This window comes from Oncorhynchus mykiss, chromosome 25 (assembly GCF_057628025.1).
Source record: "Oncorhynchus mykiss isolate SJ-2025 chromosome 25, ASM5762802v1, whole genome shotgun sequence".
Taxonomy (NCBI): Eukaryota; Metazoa; Chordata; class Actinopteri; order Salmoniformes; family Salmonidae; genus Oncorhynchus; species Oncorhynchus mykiss.
In genome coordinates, this window is record NC_143046.1 from 59,061,626 (window position 1) to 59,080,960 (window position 19,335).

Here is a 19,335-nt window from a genome sequence, read left to right on the forward strand (position 1 = left end):
AAGTCCAGCTGAAAGGTCTGACGAAAAGTCCCAAAAGTTATATTACATGTCGTAGAAACATGTCAAACGAAGTATAGAATCAATCTTTAGGTTGTTTTTATCATAAATCTTCAATAATGTACCAACCAGAGAATTCCTTTGTCTGTAGAAAAGCAATGGAATGCAAGCTAACTTTCACATGACCGCTCGGAAATCTGCCAGACACCTGGCTCAATCCCCTTTCATTCGGCCCCACTTCACAGTAGAAGCATCAAACAAAGTTCTAAAGACTGTTGACATCTAGTGGAAGCCTTAGGAAGTGCAACATGACTGATATCCCACTGTATCTTCGATAGGCTGAGTTAAACCTATAAACCTCAGATTTCCCACTTCCTGGTTGGATTTTTTCAGGTTTTCACCTGCCATATGAGTTCTGTTATACTCAGACATCATTCAAACAGTTTTAGAAACTTCAGAGTGTTTTCTATCTAAATATACTAATTATATGCATTTTCTAGCTTTTATGGCTGCGTAGCAGGCAGTTTACTCTGGGCACCCTATTCATCCAAGCTACTCAATACTGCCTCCCAGTCACCAAGAAGTTAAGAAATAAAAAAGGCTGTGGCTGCGAATCCGTAGGTTTCCCCCCCCCCCCCGTCTCACCCCCCTAGAACCCAATGGAAAGATCCGGATAATGTTCTGCGCATGTGTTACTTGGCGCACAAATTTGTGTTCACCCTCCCTTCACTTTTCTCACTGTCAATTGTGAATGATAATTATTTTTTGGAGCGAACTTTTGAGCAGATGGTGTTAACAAACTGCAGCATACCTGTGTTTTGATTCAATCAAAGCACATGCATTACGTGACCAAAAGTATGTGGACACCTGGTTGTCAAACATTTCATTTCAAAATCATGGGCATTAATATGTAGTTTGTCCCCCTTTGCTGCCATAGCAGCCTTCACTTTTCTGGGAAGGCTTTCCACTAGATGTTGGAACATTGCTGTGGGGACTTGCTTCCATTCAGCCACGAGCATTAGTGAGGTCGGGCACTGATGTTGGGCGATTAGGCCTGGCTCGCAGTCTGCGTTCCAATTAATCTCAAAGGTGTTCGATGGGGTTGAGATCAGGGCTCTGTGCAGGCCAGTCAAGTTCTTCCACACCGATCTTGAGAAATCATTTCTGTATGGACCTCGCTTTGTGCACATGGGCATTGTCATGCTGAAAAAAGAAAAGGTGAGAGTGAAATGCCACCATTCACACGTCATCCTGAGATCTCATAAGAAATGGCCGGAGAAAGAATGTCCATAGGGGGAATAGCAGGTAAGTGAGAGTTGAGGGTGGTCTGACGGTAGAAACTATTGGCCAGTCTCAGTTTTTTGCCATGTACTGCCCGCTTCTGAGTGATTGAATCGGGGAGAACAGGGTGTGGCTGGGGGTCCCTGATGATCCTCTTGGCCTTCCTGCAGCACCTGGTGTTGTAGGTGTCCTGTAGGGTAGGTAGTGTGCGCCCAGTGGTGCATTCGGCTGCACGTATCACCCTCTGAAAAGCCGTGCGGTCCACGGAGGTGGAGTTGCCGTACCAGGCTGTGACGCAGCACGACAGTATGCTCTCAATGGAGCTCCTGTAGAACACTGAGAGGCCCACAGGGACAGGCTGAATTTTTTTCAGCATCCTGAGGTTGAAGAGTCGCTGTCGTGCCTTCACTACGGTGTCCTTGTGGTTAGACCATTTCAGCTTCATTCCAATAACGGTATACTATGCTATTATAAATTGTCACTGTGATCTTGCAGACATTGATTCAGCTTTGATCTACCGGTAACTATTAAACGAGCACCATTTGCCAGAGTAGCCTGTTCTCTACGAGTAGAGCAGAGACTGTGTGTAAAGTACAGAATCCCACATATGCGCAGAAGCTTCTAGACCTTTAACCCCCAGGAAGAAACATCTAGAAAAGTCAGATCCGCAGCCACTTTGAATAAAAAGCCCATAATCCTTACCTGAAATCCTTGAAGGAATCTCAGATCTGAGAGGCTTGGGATTGGTGAGAGTGGTAAAGTGAAACTTTGCTTTCACCAATCCAATCACATGAACAGTAGATCCCTTTTTCTCTCAGGTGGTATAGCAGACAGTGTGGCTAAGTGGGTGTTCAGGCAGGACTTGGCCCCTGAGCGGCTGAAGGACATGCTGCAGAGGAGGGGGGAGGCCCAGAGAACAGAACAGCCCTCCCAGCCAGTGCTGAGGGAGAAAAGCCAGGAGGATGCAGACTTCAATAGGGCAGCAGGTGAGTGGGTACTCTATGGTCGCTAAACTGATTCCTCTATAGGAAGTGTGGTTGTTGTATTAAAGAGTGTGTTTTCTGTGTTCCTCCAGAGCTGCTGGTGTCTGTGTGTCAGCGTTTCCCAGACTCCCTCTCTCCTGACCTGCTCTTTGCCCACTGCTGCTGGGAGTACGTGGTGCAGTGGAACAAATACCCAGAGGTTTGGCTCCAAACAGTACCAGCACACAGACACTCACATCCATACACATCTATACACATTTCAGTTGAATGCATTCAGTTGTACAACTGACTAGGTTATCCCCCTTTCCCTTACAGACACTCACATCAATACACATCTATATACACACACACACTCACATCTACACACACATCCATACACACACAGTTTAAGGTGTAAAACCTAATGTTTTGTTCTCTCAAAGGAGGGGCGGTATCTGTGTTGTGCAGTGGAACACCTGAAGCGCGTCTCTAGTCCTCACATCCAGCTGGGTCAGACAATACAGAATCGTATTTAATATTCACGCTGTGTTTCCTCAGTTGTGTCCCTTGGTTTGTACTATAAGACTCTTTCTCCTGCAGGTATCGCCTCAATGATGTGGAACACGTTCCTCGTTAAACGTTTCTCAGCTGCTGCTTTCCTTATGGAGAAGGTGAGCAGCAATTTCTTTTTTTTGTGTGTTTGTATGTGAGAGAGTTCTGATGCATGAAACGTCACGATCATAATTATTTTTTATAATGCTCTTCACTACCTTGCCAACTAAAGGTGATAAAACTGACATTTCACTTGTGTAGAAATATATGATTTTACATTTTAATTTGGTCGAAACTCAGCTGAAATGTACCAATATATTTGCATAGCTGAACATTCTCACGCTATTACAACTGTCACAAGATTAGTATTTCATAGTGGGACTCAAATGGGTTCTGTTTTCAACAGAACAGAAAACTGGTGTCCTATATTTTTGTTTCATGAAAGATTGTTTGTGTTTCCTCTCCACAGGTGGGGAAGGCCCCTAAAGACCGCCTGTGTCGACGGGTGAGCAGAGCCCTGCTCTCTTCAGATACACGTCTACCTCTCTGATTGGGACTTGTTGAGCTTGGGCTGTGAATAGACGTGCACATAACGGTATATAACATTGGTGGTGTCTCTGTGTGTATTCAGGATGTGGGAATGGGAGACGGTGCCACGACATCATTCCTGGGCTCCTGTGTTGCGCTGCTACAGATTCTGATGGAGGTACACACAAATAGATGGATGGATGCATACAGTTAGGCAGATTAACTGCAGCACAGGTAAAAAGCATGTGCTGCATGCAAAGTGGATGTAAGTACAAGAGGATTTGTCACAGCAATGATGTACCATTCAGGGCTCGAAATTAAGGGCTTCCCGTCTTCCCGGGCACAATAAAAATACAAATAAATTCTGTGATAGTTCAAAACAGACGTTGGGACGGTTCTAAATAGAAGTTGGGGGACCATAGGCCAGAAAAATCTAAAATGCATACAACCGTGTTTCCATACTAAAATGTTTAAGCACAAAGACGAGGCTGCTGAAACAGATCACAACATTTAGCTTAAAAGTTGCTAAACTATGACTAATTCACATTACAAGAGCAGCAATGTGTTCACTCCTCTCAGCCATATGCGTGAATGTTCCAAAATGTTATTACGGGAGAACAGCATTCCCAAACGTGCACCTGATGCGAGAGGTTTTTAAAATGCGATGGATATTTGATTTATTTAACCTTTTTTTTATTTAACCTACTAAAATGTACAAAAAGTGATGTAAGCGGTGGTGCTCAGAAAGGTCAAGGCCACCATTCTTCAGTGACTGAAGAGGGAAGGTGAAGCAGAGAAAGTGAAGGCTGGGGAACACACACATTCTTTATTGTATAGGCTATTGTTGTTTTAATGGGGCAGCTGGTGGTGGAATGTAATGTCGCTAACTTAAGTTTATTCAGTAACCAGTTCACAATAACATAGTTCTCTCTTAGATAAGATGCTCAACATTTCTTTCTTAAATAAATAATATAGACTGTATCTGTCTCAGAAATACACACACACACAACAAAATCACTGCAAATGACCTAGAGCCATGTTGGCATATCAACACCATTAAAAAAAAAAAAAATAGTATTTTAATTTTGGGATAGTTCAACTTCAGTTTGGACAGTTGAAATTGCACTTCGGGACGGTGAGGAAACAAGTTAGTCGCGAGCCCTGGTACCATTGCTGCAGCATTGAAAAATTACTTTTGAACTAAAGCATTTGTAGATTGATAGTGGCAAGTGAGGCTTTTCCTTGGTAACTTCCCCCCCCTCTCCTCCAGGCAGACTCGGGGATAGAAGAGGTGACCCCTCCAGAGCTGTGTGTGGAGGAGGTGTGGGGGGGAGCGGAGGGTCCTGCCTCCATCGTAGAGTTAGCCCTGGAGCAGAGGGGAATCCACTACCCCCTTGTACAACACCACTGTCTCCTGGCCACTCTACTACACACTGCTATGACCTTCAACCTCCGGGTCAAACCACTCAGTCTGTTCGACAGCAAGGTGAGACAAACACATGTGGCGTAAACCAAAGAGTACACACATGCATAACACCTACAGCATACTCACTGCAAGTCTTTCCTTCCAGGGTAAGAGTGCCTTCTTCAGAGAGTTGGTGTCCATCCAGCTGATGCCCAGCGGAGATATGGACCCTGGACTGGTCTCTCTTAGACAGGAGTTCCTGCTCACGGTGTTGACAGGCTGGGTGAAGACCCAGAGTGAGGCAGGGATGGCTCCTGCATCCACCCGGCTGGACCTTGACTCAGGGGACGAGACGTGGCCCTCTCTGTGTCTGGACCTGGGGACCCTGCTGCAAGTCAACCCAGACATCCTGCGCAGACACCTGGTGTGTGAGCTGTACAACCACGGCCTGGACCCCCGGGCAGAGCAGGTAGGTAGTCATAAACACCAACAACTCCCTCAATACAAAATACATGTTACATTGTACACACATTAATCAAATGAATATGATCACTCAAAGTATATTAAAAAAGCGGAAGCTAGCCTGTGTGTGTGTGTGTGTGTGTGTGTGTGTGTGTGTTATCTGTCAGGTGATGTTGGAGGTGGAGGATAAGGACGTGTTGGGTTCTCAGCTGTTGGTTCTAACAGGCCAGAGGCTGAGCTACTCCCTGCTTCACACCCAAACCCAGACCAAGCCCGCCATGGAGCTGCTGGCACGCCTCCCCCCCACACTCTGCACCTGGCTCAAGGCTATGGTGAGACCAACCTCTGTGTTACCTTACAACATGCTAGAACAACTGTCTCAGGGTGATTAAAAGCATCTCTCTTAGCCTAATTCAACCCCCTAGTGTTGCCTGGTTTACTAATGGTGTTTGTATTTATCTCTGTGTGTGTGTGTGTTTATCTGTGTGTTATCCCCAGGATCCCAGTGAGCTGGGGTGCCTGTCCGTGCCCCTGAGCCAGACCAGCAGGCTGGTAAGCCGCCTCATAGAGATCCTACCTGAGAACCACGGCCAGTACAGCCTGGCACTACACCTACTGGAGGCTGTGGAGGTCCTGCAGGGAGAGGACTGAGTGAGAGGGGGGAGGAGAGCAAGAGGCTCAGGAAGAGAGATGGCCTGTGTGCAATTCCGTTCCTGTTGTCATTGCTAGCATCCAGGATAGGAATGAGAGAGTAAACTGTTGAAGTAGGAAATATATAGGATTATACAACTATCATGTACAGGAAGGAGATGTCAGGGAAATGGCCACCCTGTTTGAGAGGAGGCTCATGTGTTCAGTTGAAAAAATGTAATTGTAAATGATAGATGGAGGGATAATTGTTTTGTTTGAAGTCTGCATTTCTGAAGGGGATATGCTATATGAGCATGGTGTTATATATCCATTTGTTTTTTTTACTTCCTACTTATTTTTTAAACTTTCTGTCAGCTATACCTAGCAGCCCCTGTACTCCCCATTCTAACAGACTTAACGATCCAATCAAAGGGGGTTGCAGGGTGTGTTTGTGTGCCATATCATTGTTTAGTAAGCATCCCTTTCTCTTCACCTGTCCATCAGATGAGTAATGTATGATCTGGTTATTTATACACGCTGCAGTACTGTACTAGCTGTGCCTGTACCCTCTGTACTGTTCTACACCCTGGCTGAGGAACCCCACTGGGGGCAGACAGAACAGACTAAATGCTCAGCATGGTCTAGCTTTGGTCTCTTTCTCTCTGGGGCTGGGGTAAGAGCAGTCAACGCTGGTCATGGTGGTACTTTCCAATCAGTATTCTCTCCGGACCATTCAGGTAGACAGACTGTTTATAACGTTTTGTAAAAATGTCACCCTAATGAGTTTTTTTTTCTTGGATTTGTACAGTAGCTCACTAACCTCATCCAGAGGGTGATGGGAATCACCGACTATTTGATTACTGTAAGGTAGCGCAATTCCCAACATACCATATCTAGCTTCCATGTGTATTATGTTGGTCAATATTCAAACTAAAGTAAATAATTCATTATTTAATGAGTTTGGTATAGGAGTATTATACAGAGGTTTGCATTTACAAGTAAAAATATGGAAGAACATTTACCCAAAACCATAATCATCATAGTATGTTAACGTCTTAGGGCTGAAATCCCGTTAACGGGATCGATATGACAACAGCCAGTGAAAGTGCAGGGCACCAAATTCAAAACATCAAAAATCTCAATTAAAAGTCCTCAAACATACATGTATCTTATAACGTTTTCAAGGTAGTCTTGTTGTTAATCCCACCACAGTGTCCGATTTCAAATAGGCTTTACGGCGAAAGCACCACAAACGATTGTTAGGTGACCACCAAACTACAATAAAAACAGCCATTTTCCCAGCCAAAGAGAGGAGTCACAAAGAGATACAATTAATCACTAACCTTTGATGATCTTCATCAGATGACACTCATAGGACTTCATGTTACACAATACATTTGTTTTGTTTGATAAAGTTCATATTTATCAAAATATGAGTTTACATTGGCGCGTTACATTCACTAGTTCCAAAAACATCCATTGATTTTGCATAGCCACATCATTCAACAGAAATACTCATCATAAATGTAGATGATAATACAAGTTATACACATGGAATTATAGATATACCTCTCCTTAATGCAACCGCTGTGTCCGATTTCAAAAATACTTTACGGAATAAGCAAACCATGCAATAATCTGAGACGGCGCTCAGAAGAAATAATCACAATAGCCGCCATGTTGGCGTCAACATAAACAAGAAATTACATGATAAATATTCCCTTACCTTTTATGATCATCAGAAAGCACTCCAGGAATCCCAGGTCCACAATATTTAAAAAATTGTTAGATAATATCTGTTATTTATGTCCAAATACCTCAGTTTGGTATACATATCCAAATGCTCATTCTGGTCAGAGTTAGGACCGGACAAAAACTTCAAAAAGTTATTACAGGTCGAAGAAACATTTCAAACTAAGTACAGAATCAATGATTAGGAAGTTTTTAACATATAGCTTTAATAAAGTTCCAACCGGAGTATTCCTTTGTATCTTGATGAGCAATGGAACGCGAGTGGATACCATGAGGAATGAGCGTGATCAGAAAATGGCTGACAGATTCTGCTCTCGTTCAGTCCCACAACACAGAAGTCTCATTCAAATTTCTATAGATGGTTGACATCTAGTGGAACCCCTAGGAAGTGCAACATCAATATCTCAAGGGAATTTCATTGAACTGTGGTGAATACATACCAAGCTCAGATTTCTCACTTCCTGTTTTGATTTCTCTTCAGGATTTTGCCTGCCATATGAGTTCTGTTATACTCACAGACGTCATTCGAACAGTTTTAGAAACTTTAGTGTTTTCTATCCAATACTAATAATAATATGCATGTATTAGCAACTGAGACTGAGGAGCAGGCTGTTTACTTTGGGCAACTTATTCATCCAAGCTACTCAATATTGCCCTCCAGCCATAAGAAGTTTTAATGAACTCAAACATATTCTTTACTTGTCACATTATAAGATGAGTTACATTATGACTTCCATTTCAACATTAAACTTGGAATAAAAACCAAAGCACTCAGAATTGTACCATCCCCTATATATCCTCTCAACGCACACACAAACTTGAATCTGACTTCATGTCTGCCCTTTGACTTGATTCTCTCAGTAGGTATCTTACTGCACTGTGTGCCTCATAGGAGTGATTCAGAAGTAAATACGTTTCCCTTTCCAGGGAACATCACTGACATGTGCCCTTTTTTGGGAGAGGTGTCGTATCAACCCAAAAGGACTGCATAGCTCTTACACCAGATGATAATTCTCTCCTTTCTTAAATAAATAACACAAAATGAGTGCTGAACCAGCCATCCTCACTCTGCATGCAGCAACAACATGCCAGAGTCAATGTCACTTAAAGTATTGTGGGTAATGTAGTTTTGGCACTGCTAGACAGTGGCTGTCGCTCTGTTACCCCTCTCAGTATTGTTGCTAAGCAGGGTGTGTTTCTTTGTTGACCCCTGGTTGTCCGGGCTAAGTTCAAGCAGATCGACCGGATCAGAGGGTCATTTACAGGTTGTAATGATGACGGGTGAGGGTGTCACTGCGCCCTGTTGAGGATGGTCTGGCAGGGGCAGTCCGGGGAGACTGAGGTGTAACGGTGGAACCTCAGGCACCGGACCATAGAGGTGGGCACTGCCGCTATTTGGTAAGCACTGTCCTCACGGATAACCCCATCTGATTGGACAGAGGAAAGGAAGGTTACTAGGGGCTATGATTAGGAAGCTTACCAAGGTCGTATTCATTAGTGCACAACGTAGTAAAACATTTTGCAGCAGAAACACTTCTTATTTCAAAAGATCAGGTAGCTACTCTCTGTTTCGGTCCATTTTCTTCTGTTTAGTGTCTCTAGTGGTGAATATGACCCAGGTTACTATATGACCTCTAAAATACTTGGGTCTTTTGAACTCATGTTTCGTTATGGAGACAGCTGCCACTGTACTGTCAATTTGTTAGTGTTAGCGGCTTGTCTGAGACTCACCCTACAGGTTGATGAGAAAGTTGACCTTGCTGATAAGGGCATGTCTCTGGGCAGGGCGCTGTTCAGGGTGGTCCATGATGACACCATCAGCTCCGTTAGCTGGGCGTAATAGGAAGTAGGCTCGTCCTGGAAGACAGAGAGAGAGTAGATAGGTACAGTGAGTGGCAGGACTGTCACTTCCATACAACTACAGCTCAGCCGTTTGTGGTATAGTGATTATGAGGACATCAGAGTGCATTCTGCCCCCTTTCCTGAATGAGTTCGAAAAGTAGGCCAGGCTCAATCTCTATGGTCAGCTCATACTCGGCTGCGCTGCGTCCTGGGATAGAGGACAGGAAAGAATCCCTGATAGCACATGCTTCCGCCACACAGGACTGCTCTTAATCCAGCCACTCCTGAACAGGGTCTCCCCCTCTGGAGATACAGAGATGTACTTTGAGTCACTAAGACACACTCACACGTACACACAGGGCCGTACCGTCATGTCCTGGGGTGTGTAGGTAGACCTCAACCAGGTGAGACACGATGGGAGCGATGGAACGTGTCACTGCGTCCAGAATCGCCTCTAAAACCATCTGACAGGACCTCCGACCCAACGAGTCCTCAGGTTCACAGTACAGCCTGGGAGGGGGAAGAGTAGTTGTATCAGACTATTCATTAATGACAGTGTATTAGTAGTAGTGTTCTATTAACAGTGTAATCGAGTCAGGGCCGGTCCTTGCCGTTCTGCCATCCAGAGCTTGAAATCAGGCTCATTTTTGGTTTGAATGTAAGATGAAAAGACATAATTTATAGATGTCTATGTTTGGGCAAAATCAAGGCTGGTCCAGACCTGACAAAATCTGAAACCAAATAGACCATTGGTTCAGATTTGGATGTGGAAATCAACGCTGGTCCAGACGGCACCAAAAAAAGATGTCCAAAAGGCATCTGCCCGTGCTTACTGAGGTGTAGCCTATAGTGTTGCCTGAAATTGAATTTTATGAATGCCCATCTGTGGTAAGCCTGCCATTTGTAAAACAAACAAAAAAGACGTCTGGTCTGGACAGGGCCCCCCAAAAAGACGTCGGCTCGTGCTTACTGGGGTGTAGCCTACCATGTCGGCACCCAATGGAATTTTACGAATGCCCATCCATGTGGTAGGCCCACCATTTGTTAAACAGGCCGTTGCATTGGCATTAGTCCTGATTCCTGTGACTAATCAATTTGGCTATTTAAGCTCTGAATATCAGCTACCCAACTTTATCAGGAGTTATAGTGAGTCTAGTCTGTTTACACAGCAGGAAATGCAGAAGTATTTTTTTCACTATGATCAGCTTGTCAAAAATTGACGGATACAAACTTGAAACCACTGATCATGACAATGGGGTGAAACTCCTGGACAACAGTTGTGATTGATGGTCCATTCCATATTGTCCATTTAACTTTTACCTGTCCTGTTTTTAGGATGTTTATTAACATGACAGCGAATTTTTTATTTGATTGGGCGCCATTTAGGTTAGGCTATTTGATTGGAGAAACCTGCATGATTTAAAAAGTGTCTGTCTCATTACATTATCATCCATTTTATCTCTAGCCTTTCTGCTACATGATTCATGTGAGATGATTTCTTTGACGGAACGTTGGTGGAGCGCCTGAGTGATGCGTCTCTCCAACAGCACCCTGGGACAAAGTGAGCACTGCTTATCACAGGGCGGCATCAACCCTCACCTACAAAACCCTCATGCCACTGGTTGAGAGAAATTGTCATTGTTTTGGGGCAGCATTATGTGAGGTTTTGTGTTGTTGTTGGAGGTGCGTCTTGGTCAGTTTAGCTCAGTTAATTCCGCCCTCGTCAATCTGCCGCCATGGGCCGCCGCCTATTGCAGGGAGAGACAAACTTTCACACAGACAGACATATTTTCAGATGAATTGACAGACACACACAGAAGACACCATGAGATACTCACCTTATCGATGTTTCTCTGGCTGAGTTGAGCACGGTCGAGCCGATCTGGACCTCAGAGTCCAGATCTCTGGTGGGTGGACTTTGCCACCCACCAGAGCAAAACATCCACCTCATAGGCAGGAGACACACTGGGATCCTGAGAGAGAGGGAACGAGACAGAGAGATTGGTGCCTCACCACCCCATGAGTGTGCATCTGTTTCTCCAGTAAGTGGATATCATCTGCTAAATTGTAATTATTTTTCCACTATTGGCTTATTTATTGCCTTACCTCCCTAACCTTACAACATTTGCACACACTGTACATAGATTTTTTATTTGTGTATTTGACTGTACGTTTGTTTATCCCATGTGTAACTCTGTTGTTTGTGTCACACTGCTTTGCTTTATCATGGCCAGGTCGCAGTTGTAAATGAGAACTTGTTCTCAACTGGCCTACCTGGTTAAATAAAGGTGAAAATAAAATAATAATAATATCCACTGCCTCTCACCTTCCCAACGTGGATGGCTGAATCTGGGTCTACTAAGTTGCCTAAAACCTTCTCTCCTTTCTCACTGACCACAAAGTCATGTACCACTAGAGCCCTGTGAGAGAGAAATGACTAATATATACACATTTTCGTCATGGAAAGAGCAGTTCCTCATGTTTTGTACAATCATCCTCACCATCAACAATAAATACTTATGTACAGTGTCACAGTTTGTGTTCCACAGGGAGACTAAGCTAGTTGTTGATGTAAGAGGACTAAGCTGCTACATACTATGTAGAGATAGAGTTTAAGTAATTGCTATTCACAATGATCAATGTGGCAAATAGAGATCGCATTACCAGGCTGTTTGTAAGTCTTCAGTAACTGCGTAGTGCAGTAAGGAGACTTAGCATTACTGGCTGTGTGAGTATAGGTAGGCACTTACCAAATTGGGATTTAGCTAGCCCTAGCTAAGAGGACGCCACCTTCAGAAACAACCTTGAATTCTAAGAAATTAAAGTAATCGCTAGTGTAAGAATACTTGGCAGCAGTAGTACGTAGCTTTGCCAGGGTAGCTAACACCTTCAAAAACAGCAGCCCGGGAGGTTCCACTGTCAAACCAGATGTCCAACACATTTTCTCCACGCTCATAGTCTGTTACCTACTCCTGCTTTACTCTGACAACACACAACATGTTAACCTTCACACACGGCGCTAAAATCATCTCTGAATGATACAACCGTATTTACTGACGTGTGAGTGAATGTAGCAGTTACAGTGCCTTCAGAAAGTATTCACAACCCTTGACTTTTTCCACATTTGTTGTGTTATACAGCCTGAATTTAAAATGGCTTAAATTAAGATTGTGTCACTGATCTACATACAATACCCTATTATATCCAAGTGGAATTATGTTTTTACAAATGTTTACAAATGAATTAAAAATGAAATGCTGAAATGCCTTGAGTCAATAAGTATTCAACCCTTTTGTTATGGCAAGCCTAAATAAGTTTGGGAGTAAACATGTGCTTAACAGGTCACATAATAAGTTGCATGGACTCACTGTGTGCAATAATAGTGTTTAACATGATTAAATCTCCCCCAACTCTGTACCCCACACATACAGATAATTGTAAGGTCCCTAAATCGAGCAGTGAATTTCAAACACAGATTCAACCTCAAAGACCAGGGAAGTGTTCCTATGTTTTGCAAAGGGTAGATGGGTATAAAAAAAGCAGACAATGAATACCCTTATAGCATGGTGCAGTTATTAATTTGACACTTTGGATGGTGTATCAATAGACCCAGTCACTACAAAGACACAGGCGCCCTTCTTAAATCAGTTGCCAGAGAGCAATGAAACAGCTCAGGGATTAAACTATGAGGCCAGTGGCGATTTAAAAGGTCATGAACAGTCAAAATCCTGTTTTTCATGAAATTGGGTGATATTTGGATGAAACCATATCAAAATATTAAAAATGACTGGCTTCTACAATGATAAAGTTACTGGTTCACTCTCTCATTTCAAACATTTGGATTTAGGAGGCAGGATTTTTAAGGGGACAGGGTGACATCACCCTAACTCTCATTTTAATACACCGATGGTAACATGATATCCTCTAACCTAATCTAAATAAGTACCCCCTTGTAACCAACAGTGGAAAAGGTGTGTTTGGATGGGCATGGTTTATATAGCTAGATATCTACTCTACTGGTGCCAAAATGTTACATATAATTACGTTTACACTATTCATCTATAGCAAATGTACTTTTGTCTGTGTCTGGTGTTAGCTAGTTATTGGCTAGCTAGGTCTTCAGTCGGCATGGAACAAAAGGGGGGAGGGTCATTCAAAACTCTGACGCAGTTGTCATGTCAACGCATCTGTCAGTGCTATTAAGAGACATGCCAAATGGTAGATGTATATTTTAAAAAATGCAATCAATTTTGTTTGAGTTGCTTTGTTCATTACCAAATTTTCTTGAGATTATATTACTGCAACACTGCTCACTGCATCAAAGTTTCTTAACATAGGCGTTTCAAAGACCTGTCAGTCAAGGCGAGCTCATGAATATAAGCTCCCCTCCCACTCAGCCTGTCTTTTCAAACTTCCTGGTAGTTAGCCATGAGATAAAAAGAGTACTTTTTCAAAAATGTTGAGCATTTACATCCCCCCAAAATATTATGGGTGATATTTTAGTAATTTAAAAAGGCTATTTTACATGGGAATCAGAATGACGGTTTGGGACCTTTAAAGACAGTTACAGAGTTTAATGGATGTGATAGGAGGTAACGGAGGATGGCTCAACAACATTGTAGTTACTCCACAATGCTAAAATAAATGACTGAATAAATGAGTGAAAAGAAGGAACCATATTCCCAAACATACATCCTGTTTGCAATAAGGCACAAAAGTAATACTGTAAATAATATGGCAAAGAAAATAACTTTTTATCCCGAACAGAATGCATTATGTTTGGGGCAAATTCAACACAACACATCACTGGGTATTTTCATATTTTCAAGAATGGTGGTGGGTATGCTTGTAATCAGCAAGGACTAGGCAGTTTTTTAGGACAAAGTCAACAGAATAGAGCTAAGTACAGGCAACATCCTGGAAGGAATTCTTGTTCAATCTGCTTTCACTATAAGACAAATGAACCTTTCAGCAGGAAAAAAATCTAAAATACAAAGCCAAATATACACTGGAGTTACTTACCAAGATGACATTGAATGTTCCTGAGTGGCCTAGTTACAGTTTTGACTGAAATCGGCTTGAAAATCTATTGCAAGACTTGAAAATGTCTAGCAATGATCAACAACTTGACAGAGCTTGACACATTTTTTCAAGAGTAATGGGCAAATATTGTACAATCCAGGTCTGCAAAGCTCTTAGACTTAACCAGAAAGACTCTCAGCTGTAATCACTGCCAAAGGTGATTCTAACATGTATTGACTCACTGGGTTGAACGCTTATATATATAATCAAGACATATTAGTGTTTTTTTTCCATTCATACATTTTTTTTTAGAACTTTTCTTCCACTTTGACATTGTACTTTGGGTAAATTGTTGACAGAACAATTATAATTCAATACATTTTAATCCCACTTTTTAACACAACAAAATGTGGAAAAAGTCAAGGGGTGTGAATACCTTCTGAAGGCACTGTATATATACTGTTCCCTGCTCTGCACTGCACTGCAGTGATTCACCTTATTGAGCTCCTCAGGGGGCAGTAGGGATTCCAGGGGCAGCTCCCACCAGCAGTCACTTCCCTTCTCTGAGAACAATTGGGCCACATGGGGAGAGTGCAGGGGTCAGAGTGGGGTCGTGGTTTGTGTGTGTGGATGGGTGTATGTAATTACTTGTTCATGAGAGGCTCTCCTGTCTCTATGTGGTAGAAAACAGGTATGGGCATACCCCAGCTTCTCTGGTGAGAGATACACCAGGACGGTCTCCTGTCCAGCTGGGCAAACAGACTGCCCCTCGCTGACTCTGGCATTACACGCATCTTTGCCAGCCCGTCCTACACACACAGTCAGAAAGAGTTTCTTAATCCTAGAGCAAGACACGTTCTCAGTTTCTAGGAGTCCAACTAACTGTGTGGGACTTGTTCTAAGTTATGTGAGTTAGAGTCATCGCCTGTTTGAAATAATATTTCTTAGATTTATCTCAGTGAGAACCGAGAATCATATGCTGTTTATAAGAGTTATTCCCAGTGTGCGACTCCTACCTTGGCATTGTCTTCGAGGCTGGCGGTGTTGATGAACCACTATTTGCTGGGTCTGATGACTACAGGCTGTTTACTCCCCCGGTCATCCGGATAGCTGTGGACACACTCCTCCTCCTTCACTAGAGCACCGACCGCCTTCAGCATGGAAATCACTGACACACACACACAGAGAAAACAAACAAAAGCGTGTTCAGAGTGGCAGAAGCTGAACTAGAACTCTTTGTCGCTCACACACATAGTTTCTTCCTACCCGTGTCGTTTCCCTCCCCCATCACAGACAGATTCTGTAGCTCAGGCCCAGCTAGCTCATTGAACCTACCCTCCTCATCCGCCATACACTCCTGGAACAGGAGAAACACACACAGCCGTACATATATAATTGGAAGTTCATAAAGACTTACAACCTACTGTATTAGTCTGGACGCCAGACTGTTTCAGGAGGAGGCTCATCAGAAACTAACTGGCATCCAAGCTGGTGAACTCACTCAGCTCTGTCAATCTAGCTGCTATATCAGTCAACTAAAAGAACGCACAACTGTTAGTTCAAATTGTGAGACCACACTGTAGTTCTCCATCCCATGGGCAGGAGCTGTGTAGACCAATCCTGTTCCTTTTCCCATGGTCAAAAGATTAGCTGGAAGCAATGGAACCTCCTTCTGAGCCAATTGAGCCAATTGTGCGCTGCCCTATGGGACTCCCAATCACAGCTGGTTGTGATACAGCCTGGAATTGAACTAGGGTCTGTGGTGACAACTCTAGCACTGAGATGCAGTGCCTTAGACCGCTGTGCCACTTGGGAGCCCCAACATTTACAACAGATAGGAGATATACCTTATCATGTTAGTGATTCTAGTGAACGTGCAGTCTGGAGGTAGTCTGTTGACAGTGGCAGATAGCATGGTTGGCTGGAATGGTCCATGGTTGGGTGGTCCACACCAACACAGAAATGTTGCCCAACTCCCCCTCAGCTTCTGCCATCTTAGGGGGCAGGTTGACCAGGGCGAAGGTGGTGTAGATTGCCTTGCTCACATGCTGGGGGTTATACTCTATTTCTGCCTCCGAAAGAGCCGTCCTGGGGAGATAGAAGGTAGAGGAAGAAATAGAGGTATGGGGGGGAGAATGGAAGGAGGGGTGAGAGGGGGGCTAAGAATGAGGAGGGACAGAGAAAGCCACCAAAGGTGTGTAGCAAAGACTTGTGACATCCAGAAGGCACTCAGTGCTGCCTACGGGGAGAAAGGAGACCAGAACACTGGTGTATAGTCCCGGTCAATCAGCCCCTGGAAATGACAACACAAGAACAAACAGTCCGATCCTGAGATGAACGGCGGCTGCAGATTGAACGGTGCATTCGGTGGAGCTGACATTTTGACATCAGCTGGAGTTGAAAGAGAGTGCGGGGGTGGAGTAGGGCGCCTCTCCGGGCACGGTCAGGCTCACTGCTAAGATGCAGCACAGCAGCATGGAGAGGCAAGCACTTTGTAATATTCAGATCTAGCTACCAACATTTTTAAAAGAGACCGTTTGGTTGGTTTGTTGTTGTGATATGGTCCTCCAGAAGAGAATTCTACGGACACTATGAAGGGACAAATTAATTGAATTGCGTTGTGGTAATTTGTTTATTTTTAGCGCAAGAGGTGGCCATAAGAACTGTTTATGTGTAAAACATTTATTTGCCATTTAAGGCAGAATGTCTTTCATAATAGCCAACATTTTGAAAACCATAGGCTATAACCTATAATAGTATTGTAGAAAATTCCCCCATCATGTTCAGGGAGAACAACCGTGATACATCTTAGAAGGAAGGGAGACCCTAGCCTAATATGTCAAGATCTTCAAATTATAAACCTGTGAATTAATAGGGATATTCATTGACCGTTACAGGAATATAGGCCTAAATAAAAGCCCATTATTAATAAAACAAAGGCAAGTATTTGTATTGCTGAAAGTCACACCCTTATATTTTGTCAAAGAAGAGGTCTTAGTGGTGTGGTTTATGATGAGGTTTCAGATAAAGTGTACGTTTCCATTGCAGGATAAGACAGGTGGTTTTGGGGATGCGCCTTTTTGACCTGACGTCACATGGTGGGGGTATAAAATCCCTTAGATTTGTCTTCCAGTCATTCACTGTGAAAAAGCCATCGACAGGACAGTGACACTAAGCGGCTGAGAAAGAAACCGACAACAAAATGGCTAAAGTGTTGGCGGCTTACATTGGATTCCTTCTCCTTGCGTTGCCTTGTTCATCACAGGTAGGTTAAGATCTTATAAATTGACTTACTCTTTACCATGTTTGTTTCTAATCTGTTTTAATTAGGATGTCCATTGTGTATAATAAATGCATTTCAACAGGTGCAACATTGGCTTTTGAAACCATAAATGGATCATACTGAATCTAAATTTAGGGTTTATTGGCAATTGGTGGATTTTCTCATTGAGAACCTAATGATGGCGTGGATACTTCTCCTCAGATGAGTCTTATAACGCCAAAATGTATTCGAAATCTAACGTGCCTTAGGCGGTGCAATTTTGAATCCAGGAATGACAGTTGACCTATATGCTATGAACACATTTCCAACCAGGTGAGGGCTCGTACTAATTTAATGACATTTTATTTGAAGTGCATTTTGTTTGGGAAACCTATTTGCCGTAGGGTTATTTTCACAGGAATGTAGGCTAGATCTTAATTTTACGCATGCATTTTTTGCAGCTTGAAATTAGTCTGTATGTATTAGTCTGTATGTATTGAATTGTGCCAATTTGTCAAATGTTTCATATTTAATTTTTAAATAGTTTCACATGTGAACTTTGGCCAATGCTCAGTCAGTGACACTCCCATGCTTGTTTTAGGTCCACGCGCAAAACACTACCACAAAGTCCCCTGCCATGACTGCTATGACCGAAGCTGGCGGCGCTAGATCCAACATGACCAAGATGCCCGATGTTGTCGCTACCAAGAACATCACCATTCCCAAAGGAGCCAGTGTGTCCTTGCTGTCCAGCTCGGTCACGCTCTTTTCCATCGCGTTGGCGGGCGCTCTCCTACACGGCCGCTTCTAGAAGGCTCCTGTGCACTGAACAGACACTGCAATGACTAACATCAGCGGCCTAGATGGGGAAATTATTTTAGGAAGAGCACACTTTTATAACTTAAAGGCAGTCGTGTGTTCACCTAACCATAGATTGAGTGCAATTAGGCTGTTCCAGTGCTGCAGAACATCTTTCTAATTCACTGATGGGATTTCTTATTTGGGCTCACCTCCCTGGCCACTTCAAACCAGTAGGCCTATACAACTTGTGCACTGGCCATAGGGCCTATGGTGTGGACCCCTCCATGGTGGCAGGCCATGAAGAGGATGTGTGAAACTGGACCCTTTGACTCGTTTGGTCCCACTTGTCTTGTGTAGATGGCAGGGTTGTTTTTTTTTTAAATGTATGAAGTGTAAATTTGTGCAGTGTTTGGGTAGTCTACTAATAAGGAAGTTGAGGTGCATTGTGGAACATAATCTATCCATTATTCTGATCTTTGGCATGCATAGCTGTAGTATTTCCAAAGCTTGTGACTATTTGAAGTATCATTTTAGTTTAAATTGTCATGTGTTAACTAATTATTTGAAATGTACTTGTGACAAAATGTATTTGTTCTTGTAGGCTACAATAAAATGACATGGGCCTAACTGATTTGTGTCTCTGTAGTCTAAAGCTTGACGTGCCAACTAATTGACTCTGTTCCATTTGTCTCCAGACCTGGCTAGGCTATCGTGGCCTAGTAGGAACGGCGCATACTGAACACCTCGTTTGATACTTTATGCAACGATCTCTTGGTTTCACCAATTTGACTGAAGTGTGACGTTGAGCCGCATTTTTCAATGTCAGTGTTTGACACCCT

The 19,335-nt window shown here is 43.3% G+C and overlaps 2 protein-coding genes and 1 long non-coding RNA gene across 5 annotated transcripts in view; 2 read left to right on the forward strand and 1 right to left on the reverse strand.

Annotated features, from left to right (window-relative positions):
- LOC110505370 (rab3 GTPase-activating protein non-catalytic subunit) overlaps positions 1-8,348 on the forward strand; it is a 25,171-nt gene extending 16,823 nt beyond the window's left edge. The window contains exons 25-34 of the mRNA XM_036963072.2: positions 2,097-2,264; positions 2,354-2,460; positions 2,684-2,750; positions 2,841-2,911; positions 3,262-3,297; positions 3,424-3,498; positions 4,591-4,806; positions 4,892-5,194; positions 5,355-5,519; positions 5,686-8,348. Of these exons, the coding sequence (XP_036818967.2) occupies positions 2,097-2,264; positions 2,354-2,460; positions 2,684-2,750; positions 2,841-2,911; positions 3,262-3,297; positions 3,424-3,498; positions 4,591-4,806; positions 4,892-5,194; positions 5,355-5,519; positions 5,686-5,838 (1,361 nt within the window). The 3' untranslated portion in view covers positions 5,839-8,348. The remainder of the gene's footprint in view (positions 1-2,096; positions 2,265-2,353; positions 2,461-2,683; positions 2,751-2,840; positions 2,912-3,261; positions 3,298-3,423; positions 3,499-4,590; positions 4,807-4,891; positions 5,195-5,354; positions 5,520-5,685) is intronic.
- On the reverse strand, positions 8,223-15,986 carry LOC110505371 (putative isoleucine--tRNA ligase, mitochondrial). Of its 3 annotated transcripts, none has more exons than XR_005039600.2 (7): positions 15,450-15,539; positions 15,137-15,242; positions 14,929-14,996; positions 11,250-11,384; positions 9,779-9,921; positions 9,301-9,426; positions 8,223-8,996 (listed from the first exon to the last, which is right to left on the reverse strand). XR_005039600.2 is itself a non-coding variant. In XM_021584553.3 (7 exons), exons 3-6 carry the CDS (start codon positions 15,225-15,227, stop codon positions 9,302-9,304), a joined length of 549 nt encoding a protein of 182 aa, XP_021440228.2. In that variant the 5' UTR covers positions 15,228-15,242; positions 15,450-15,601; positions 15,858-15,986; the 3' UTR covers positions 8,223-8,996; position 9,301. The 3 variants fall into 3 exon arrangements, 2 of the variants coding, with proteins under 2 accessions (XP_021440228.2, XP_090076769.1); XM_021584553.3 differs by lacking the exon at positions 14,929-14,996 and adding an exon at positions 15,858-15,986 and having other exon boundaries at positions 15,082-15,242; positions 15,450-15,601; XM_090220643.1 differs by lacking the exons at positions 14,929-14,996; positions 15,137-15,242; positions 15,450-15,539 and adding an exon at positions 11,738-11,831.
- A 1,582-nt stretch (positions 15,987-17,568) lies between these two features.
- LOC118944376 (uncharacterized) lies at positions 17,569-19,130 on the forward strand. The gene is made up of 2 exons (XR_005039602.2): positions 17,569-17,698; positions 18,297-19,130. It is a non-coding gene; the product is annotated as an uncharacterized LOC118944376 (long non-coding RNA).
- Positions 19,131-19,335: the final 205 nt, after the last annotated feature.